Here is an 8,847-nt window from a genome sequence, read left to right as displayed (position 1 = left end):
AAAGTCGGTAGAAACAGTGTCCCGCTGTGAGTGAGTGCTGTTTGTTTGTATGTATAATAGGGCCTATAATAGGCTAGATTATGATGGATGGAGACTGGTAGTGGTAATAATGTATACATGGTAGGCCTTTAGGCCTATGTGAAATAATAGCTCGCGTGACTCAGACAATGACATTTTTGGCTAGGGCCTACTCTCCTAGGCCTTTCTTTTGCATCAACAGATTTTAGTGAAGATGAGATGGATCTGATTCTGAACGAGTTGGACCCTTATGCACTGGAACCGTTGGCAGATCCCACAGCATCCCCACAACAAGACAACCATCCAGAAGAGCACGAGTATGCCCACAGAGTTGGAAATACAGACTGGTAATATACTGTTATTTAGGGTTTCAGTTATCCTTTTTTAATTCAAAAAATGATGATAAGGATTAAATAAGCAGACAAATTGTATCATTTTTAATGTGGGCCTAACTAAATTTATAGGCCATAAACAGTGCTTTTAAAGACTAATAAATCTCAACCAAATAGAATAACGAAAGACAATATACATATATATGTTAACTATATCAATTTCAATAAGGGTATACAACAATACACATAATTTTTCAGGTGTACATGTACCCATTGTGCAGCAATGGAAGACCCAGATGAATGTTGTTGCTGCCAAGAATTAAATAGAGTATTTGACAAACTGGAGGAGCATGCATCAGAAAATAATATTGAGCCTCCTACATGCATATTAAACCACCCTGGCTTTGAAGGTATATGCCTTGACCCCTGGTCTCTGGAACAGTCATACAGATACTACAAGAAGGACGATTATATAGAGCCAGATTCATCACAGCCTGAGTGAGTAATTATGTACATAAATGTAATTTTCACAATTCAGGTTAGAAGATATTAGCCCTGAATATTGAAAGGTGGATAATTATTAATAGTATATCGAGAAAAAAATTAAATGTGGATTATTGAAAAATTTAAATTTCAAGATTCAATGCTCATAATTATTTGCTTTGACACAGATGTAACAATACTCGTCATTTCAGCAAAACAGTTACATGTAGATACATAAGCAATACACTGACTTGGCAAATAAATTTACTTTCAGAAAATATAGGTATACAAGTTATCGACGCTTCACGGAATGGATCCATGGCAAGCTAGGAAAAGGTAATAGGGTGCCAATACCATCGTGTGCCGTATCAAAAATAAGGGCTACCTATCCTGATGCTGGAAACATGTATAAGGGATTCAAGCTTCCACACCTTCCATAAAACAAGAATATTATTGCAAAATTGACTGTATATATCTGTGTATAAAGTATGATTAATTTTCAACTGATGTTTCATTTATCATAAATCTTGTCTTGTGTTGCTTGACTGCATCTTCTTTAGAAATTCTGATGGCTGTGCTTGACAAAGGTGGTGGCTTTGATGGATCTTCTAAGTATTTATTGTCATTGATGACATGTTTATGGACTGCATTCATTAGTCGAGTGACATAACCTGAAATTCAAAATGCATGATTATTTCAATAATATTGAAATTTCATAAATCAGTGATATTTTCATTTTTATTTACCATAGGTTGCTTTCTCAAACACTTTACATAGTGTGTGACTGCCTTTTTTGAATTTGGGGTAGACAATGTTGTACCTGTCATCACCACCTTTGGTCTTGGCTTGAACTCTAGCTGAATTCTCATTGTGATGAATAATAGCTATTTGGTACCTGTGTGAATTCAAATGAGAATTTTGTGTAAAGCTGAAAAGGATTTTAAGTTGGAAACAAAGCTACACAGGCCAAACAAGGGCACATTTTCCGAATGATTATTTTTGATATTGTCAGTCCAAGACATCAGGCATGTTATCGACACCACAAAATTATACTAACCTAGCACGAATAGCATGATAGCTGAAGTGTAACATCTTGGGAGCCATATGATTGAGTAATGAATGAAATGATTCAACTCCAGAGGTGATACTGTTAGGGGTCAGTTGTCTGATATCCTTCATCATATTTTTTGAGAAAGCTATCTCTTTCAACTTGGTGTAGGCCTTTGTACCTGGAATGAAACACTTATATCTCACTTATCGAATACAGAGAATTTGATCATTCTATTTGGTCGACAGGTAGAGAGTTAACAGAAGAGACAAGCTGATTATAAAATTTACAGGAATAACAAGAGTTATCACATACAGTATACATCCCTCCTGAAAGCACCAGAAAAGCAAGATCGTGACCCAGTGAAGAAAGCAGGACAATATAAAAAAGTGCACAGACACCAGAAGCTAGAATTAAAGGAACAGTCCACAGTATTTCCATAATGAAATATGCTCTTATCTGAATTGAGACGAGCTGCTCCGTACCTATCCGAGCTTTGCGCGACCTCCCAGTCAGTCAGACGCAGTCAGACGCGCTGTCACTCCTGTTAGCAAAGTAGCTAGGCTCAGTATGGCCAACGGTATTTTTTGGGGCTGTAGTTAGATGTGACCAAACTCTTCCGCGTTTTTCCTGTTTACATAGGTTTATATGACCAGTGATATGAAACAAGTTCAGTTACACAAATTGAAACGTAGCGATTTTCTATGCTATGGAAAGTCCGCACTATAATGACAGGCGTACTAACACCTTCTGCGCGCTTCGGCAGCGCATTGATACGGAGCTCAGATATCAATGCGCTGCCGAAGCGCGCAGAAGGTGTTAGTGCGCCTGTCATTATAGTGCGGACTTTCCATAGCATAGAAAATCACTACGTTTCAATTTGTGTAACTGAACTTGTTTCATATCACTGGTCATATAAACCTATGTAAACAGGAAAAACGCAGAAGAGTTTGGTCGCATCTAACTACAGCCCCAAAAAATACCGTTGGCCATACTGAGCCTAGCTACATTGCTAACAGGAGTGACAGCGCGTCTGACTGCGTCTGACTGACTGGGAGGTCGCGCAAAGCTCGGATAGGTATGGAGCAGCTCGTCTCAATTCAGATAAGAGCATATTTCATTATGGAAATACGGTGGACTGTTCCTTTAAAGTGGTTATAAAGCATATATACATGTAATGAATAGGCATGATATCACACAGATTACCGTAATATGTCAGGTATCTTCACACTATCCTGTAATAGACATTAAATCAACAGTTTATGACAATTATGAATAGATAACCACATGCAATGTAACCATGTTATTACTTACTAGGTTTGAACCATTCTCTCTCCTCTATCTCCCCATGGAGACATTTGTCAAACTTTGGATCATCATGGGTGTGGATGTTTATCACATGGTTTTCCAAAGCCTTCCATGCTGCCACTGAGACATCAGGGTCCCCCTTACCCTTGTTGACACACCAGTATAGATGCTTGGAAATGGCTGGCTTCCATTTTTTAACCAAGTCACACCCTCTCTCCTTTCCAAGTGCTGTCAGCTTTTTGCCCATTCCTGAAAATATTGCTATATCTATGAGAGAATATTCTGGCATCTCTTTGACGAACTGCACTGAAATCAAATACATACCTTTATCGATGTGCCATATGTCAACACTGTGTCTAATAGTTGGATGGTGATCTCTCATCATCTTTCTTATAGACACATGTCTATCAGTTACAAGTTCCTTGACTGCGACACCCTCTTCTTCTAATTGGGCTAATGCTCGGGTGAGGCCTTCCTTCTCCATTGCCGTGCTCGATCCAGCTTCGTTTGACTGAAATTACGATAAGTGATGATGAAAATATTGACTTAATAAATCAACTTTTGAGAAGCTCAAAGCTTACCTGTACTAACTGTGATGCAACAATTTTGCGTGTTGACTTTTCGATTATTGTATAGGTTCCATATTTTGCTGAATGCCCTGAAGTGCAAGAGATATAGTAAAGAATATATATTACGATATTCTCATCTCATCTCATTATCTCTAGCCGCTTTATCCTTCTACAGGGTCGCAGGCAAGCTGGAGACTATCCCAGCTGACTACGGGCGAAAGGCGGGGTACACCCTGGACAAGTCGCCAGGTCATCACAGGGCTGACACATAGACACAGACAACCATTCACACTCACATTCACACCTACGGTCAATTTAGAGTCACCAGTTAACCTAACCTGCATGTCTTTGGACTGTGGGGGAAACCGGAGCACCCGGAGGAAACCCACGCGGACACGGGGAGAACATGCAAACTCCACACAGAAAGGCCCTCGCCGGCCACGGGGCTCGAACCCAGGACCTTCTTGCTGTGAGGCGACAGCGCTAACTACTACACCACCGTGCCGCCCTATATTAAGATATTATTTTAGAATAACATACTTGTTGCCACTTTTTGTTTATGCCTGTAATCAACAATTTGATCCCACTTACCAGGACTGTCTGCTCGACCATCACCCATCGCAATAATTTCACCATTCTTCTTTTTTATTTCTTCGACAATCTCTTCATGCTCTTTCATCATCACATCATTGACAGCAAGTACGAGATACTTCGACTGGTGTTTCATATATGTGTCGTAAGAAATATTCTGGACATTCATGTGGTTCAAAAACCTCAGTGCCTTGGAAGGTGAAAGTCCAGCAAAAAGTAATGCAGCGCTAAGGGTGATGTTACCGGCTTTGACATTTCCAATGGACGGCTGGCTGGACCAAGTTCATCTGTACCCACAAAAAACAGATTGACAGTCTTGCCTCACTGTAATGGCGGTACCATTTACACTTATAGATTGTTCAGATTCTGTGAGGCACATAGGGCACTGTTTGAATAAGGACAATAAATTACTTTCGCTGACTAGATAAAACTTTTCTCCAGTGCTACTTGGTCCTATATCCATCTCGTCTCTGAAAATATAAAACAGTCGAAAATAATTTATATGTAGGACCTATTATGAGGAACAAAATTGCAATATCATTTTCTGATTTGGATTTTGCTAATCTCAAATTAGGAAACGTATAGTCCTACTTACATATCTTCATGATCATCATCTGTGCTTGGTTGATAATCAGGATCAATTGTTGGATCATCTAATAAAATTTCATCTTCAATATCACTTTCATTGCAACAGTCATGGACTGCTACAGAACTCCGATCCAATGACTCTTTCAGGGAGGATTGTCGTGTTTGAATCGCAACATCTCTCACTCGTGGCTTGGCTGTCAAACCTAAAAACATTGAAAATAGTGAATTTTTAGAATTTTTCTGGGTACCTCAGTTTTTATTATAGGCCTACCTAAAAACTGTGAAACATTAATACCCTAAGGCGTACCTTTACTTTGCTTGTAGACCCTTGTCCTGGCTGGCTTGAAATTAACTTGTGATGAAAAATCAGCAGTGGACGACAGAGGCTCTTCCTCAATGCCAGCAGAGGAACTTGTGCTTGGAGTTTGCACATTTTCTTCTTGAGATGGAGAAATTAGCGAGTTGATGAGCTAGAAAATAAAAGACATTTGAAGAAAATAAGCACTAGTGTCTAGACACAATGCTAGAAAGCTTTTGTGGCACAATTTGAATTGAAATTGACAAATTCTGACAGATCATGACAGCGGTAGAAATCGGCACAAAAACAATAGAGGGCTCCAAGATGATGCTAAAAATAGTAACACTGCGCGTGCATGGCCATCCAGAGCGCTCATAGAGTACACATCATAGAGTACACATCATCTGATTCGTTTCCGCGTTAGAGGGCTTAGAAGCTTGGATTTTTTAAGAATTTAGACATCTGAAGTGATGGAGCACTACTGTGAAAGTTTGGATAAGCAGGCACGGGAGCGTTATGCTGAAAAGTTACGTTTCATTGGGAATGTAGATCCATACACTGTTAGTGAGAAGGAATGGAAAGCTGACCCCAGCATGTTGCCGCATGTGACATACATAGATCTTGTGAACTATCTAGTGGTTCACCCAAGTCCATTTTGTGAACTAAAGGATTTCCAGAACTACAAGAGTATGGAAGCATACGATAGATTTGTGTCCGGTTGGGTCCGCAAAGTGTCGGTGTTTACTGCTGAAGATGGAGAGACAAAAGTGATCAGAGGGAAAGTGTTACACTCGCAGAGACTATCCCAGCCTAGTCTACACCCCTGGATAATAGTTGACAAGATACATGCTATTTTGTGTGCACATTGCAACTGCATTGCTGGACTTGGGGAATGTTGCTCCCATGTTGCTTCCCTGTTTTATGTTGAAGCGGCCATGAGACTGAGGGAAAGAACGACGGTCACACAACGGCCGGCATACTGGATGCTACCGGTAACTATGAAATTAAAATAACTATTTTAGTAACTATTTTAGTAACTATGAAATTCAAGACAATATTAACCTACCTGTCACAAAGTGATCAGAACAAATCCGGATACAGTCAAGTTGTCCTAAATTTGATCGGTTAATGGCAGCCAGCCACTGTCGTCTCCTCCGCTCGCTTTTCTCCTGTGCTGCAATTCCCTGGTTAGTCACAACTTTAGGGAGTCTGTAGAAGCTTTAGAGTAGACTGTAGAGTGCTTTGAGGTCAGCACGCACCCGGCGGTGGCCATATTGGAAGTCAAAGTGTGCTGTGTCAGTGCATTGTTGTTGTCTAGCAAAGCAAAAAGGGGTGACAATGCCGAATACGTGTGTCATTGTTGGCTGTAGTAACCGAGGGGAAAAGGGTGGCAAAAACCCTTTTCCCCTCGGTTACTACAGCCAACAATGACACACGTATTCGGCATTGTCACCCCTTTTTGCTTTTCTAGACAACAACAATGCACTGACACAGCACACTTTGACTTCCAATATGGCCACCGCCGGGTGCGTGCTGACCTCAAAGCACTCTATTGACTTCGTAAACTGACGACCAAATATTAATAACAGAACAAAAGTAGAAAGAAAGACTAACCTTACGACGATTGATTTTCTCGATGGCACTTCTTTTTTTTGAGGGTCTTGTTGACGTTGTCACCGGCGACTGGTGAGTGGTGGTGGAGCTCGGACTGTCATCATCAAGTCTCCGCTTGAAAATGGTGGGAATTGCACCATCCTTTAAAATCACTTTCTTTTTGTATCCCAAGGCAATGGCAACAGAGTTTTTTGGCTCAAAACTCTCAGGCGTGAAGTGGTCTGAACATAACGCAGCGGAATTCCAAGCAGGAGTACCGTACCGACCGAGTGGTCCTCGCCAGTCTGCCCTCGTCCGCTTTACTTGCCGGTTCCACTCAGCGAGATCGTATCCATTATTCTTATCAGGATCAGGGAACTGATGCAGAGATACTCCGTCTTTGTTGGTTTTAGAACAGCCGTACGCGACACACTTTTTTACCATCGTATACAGTGGAAATAATCCGTAGATCCGCGAATTGTCACTCACAGTCACAGTATGTCCAGGAAGTGAGCTGTCTAGCTTGTCAATTTACTACGTCATCGGTCACGTGATCGCGGCGTGATGTTTTGCTCGTGGGCTATCGCAGAAAATCCTCTATAAAATCATTACAGATAAACATTTTTTAGTGATTTTTTTGTAATATACTACAAATATTAGTATTCATCGTTACATGCAAAGGCGATTTTCAAATTCTAAAACTACTTTAAATGCATTGAGGGTTTGCAAAGAAACTTGGTTTGGACTTTAGCAAGATCCAGGATAAGTTTCCTGAAGAAGAGGAGCGCGCAAACCACCTAGATTGGATGCACACCAGTAACCGGGCCTACTGAGAGTTCGTTACTGGATTGCAGGACACTGTCAGAACAAGGTTTCCAGTCCAAATGGACATCACACAAATAACAACCTGTAAGCAGCAGGATGATGAGACAGTAACACAATATCTGCAGAGACATGCTGAACATGAAGAGAAGAGGCAGCAAAAACGGAGAAAAAAGTATGACACTTCACAACGCCATGCTTACAATGATCTTGGTGGTGCAAGTTACACAAGTAAGTCAACAATGTGGAGTGTGATGCATAAGGGCACATGGAAGAGGTCATGGGAGTGGAAGAGGTCAACAGTGCCAAGATGGCTGCTTCATCTGTGGCTCACTTGATCACTAGCATGACCAATGTCTGCAGTATAGAAGCAGTGAAGGTCCCAAGAGTACTGGGATGGCAGACTGACCACCAGTCCCAGTCACTCAAGCTTCTTGCAATGAAGAATCTGCTTTGCACTCATTGCTTGCTACACCCTGCACAGAGAATAGAGAAAGTAAACAAGTAGGTACATATGCATTATACACTGATGACTTATGCTTGAAAATGCTAATATTTTCTCGAACTGTCTCAAATAAGCTTTTAGATTTATTCATAGATTCAGGAGTAGGACATTTTGTCATTAGCTCCTTAGAGTTTTCTACACAGCCAAAAATCAGCAACTTATCTCAGATCACTGTGGGTACCTCTGGACAACAGGTCCTTGAGAAATTTACTGAGCCACTCCTCCATACACAGGGTGAGTCCGAAACATTTGAGTTTTCATTTTTATTGTCCCATTGATGCACAGTAAATTTGCTAGGGAGAGATCTGATGCACAGGTTAGGCATAAGTCTCCTAAGTACCCCAGATGGGTTACAGATAGTGCAAATCCCAGATGAGGACATGGCAATGGTTAAACTAGATCCATCTCCACCCTTTTATGTGTATGAGTGGAGGCTGGTGCCCTTAGATGCGTTGAATATGAATTGGGAGCTGATTGAGATGGCAAAAACATGCACTAGCCCAATTAGTACTGACTATATGTGACCAGAAAGCTTACATTGCACCACAGGCACCCAGATGTTAAGTTTGAGTTTGACTGGTTTAAGGAAGGTAGAAGAAGTGAGGAATTGTTGTTATTTTGGAATAGTCACAGGTGCATCACGTTTGTGCAACCACCAAGCGATTATCAACTGGTGTTTAATTCACACACGG

The 8,847-nt window shown here is 41.0% G+C and overlaps 1 protein-coding gene across 5 annotated transcripts; it reads right to left on the bottom strand.

The window, feature by feature from the left end:
- Positions 1-497: 497 nt before the first annotated feature.
- Positions 498-6,414, bottom strand: LOC132875289 (uncharacterized). Of its 5 annotated transcripts, XM_060912034.1 has the most exons (11): positions 6,302-6,414; positions 5,245-5,407; positions 4,945-5,140; positions 4,761-4,819; positions 4,350-4,636; positions 3,771-3,847; positions 3,514-3,700; positions 3,196-3,438; positions 1,891-2,062; positions 1,580-1,728; positions 498-1,504 (listed from the first exon to the last, which is right to left on the bottom strand). In XM_060912034.1, the coding sequence occupies exons 5-11, from the start codon at positions 4,516-4,518 to the stop codon at positions 1,326-1,328; spliced, it is 1,176 nt and encodes a 391-aa protein (XP_060768017.1). In that variant the 5' UTR covers positions 4,519-4,636; positions 4,761-4,819; positions 4,945-5,140; positions 5,245-5,407; positions 6,302-6,414; the 3' UTR covers positions 498-1,325. The 5 variants fall into 5 exon arrangements, with proteins under 5 accessions (XP_060768017.1, XP_060768016.1, XP_060768020.1 ...); XM_060912033.1 differs by having other exon boundaries at positions 4,350-4,819; XM_060912037.1 differs by having other exon boundaries at positions 1,654-1,728; positions 4,350-4,819.
- Positions 6,415-8,847: the final 2,433 nt, after the last annotated feature.

This window comes from Neoarius graeffei, chromosome 27, assembly GCF_027579695.1.
Source record: "Neoarius graeffei isolate fNeoGra1 chromosome 27, fNeoGra1.pri, whole genome shotgun sequence".
NCBI classification, from domain to species: Eukaryota; Metazoa; Chordata; class Actinopteri; order Siluriformes; family Ariidae; genus Neoarius; species Neoarius graeffei.
Note: the sequence above shows the minus strand (reverse complement) of the source record. Positions and strands in the feature narration are given on the sequence as shown.

Bases quoted from the DNA above. Each gene is read 5' to 3' on its own strand.
- LOC132875289 (XM_060912033.1), bottom strand. From the start codon at position 4,518: ATGAATGTCCAGAATATTTCTTACGACACATATATGAAACACCAGTCG. The intron at 3,701-3,770 runs GTAAGCTTTGAG...TCGTAATTTCAG, and splicing joins TTGCATCACAGTTAGTACAG to TCAAACGAAGCTGGATCGAG. The intron at 1,729-1,890 runs GTTAGTATAATT...GAATTCACACAG, and splicing joins TATCATGCTATTCGTGCTAG to GTACCAAATAGCTATTATTC.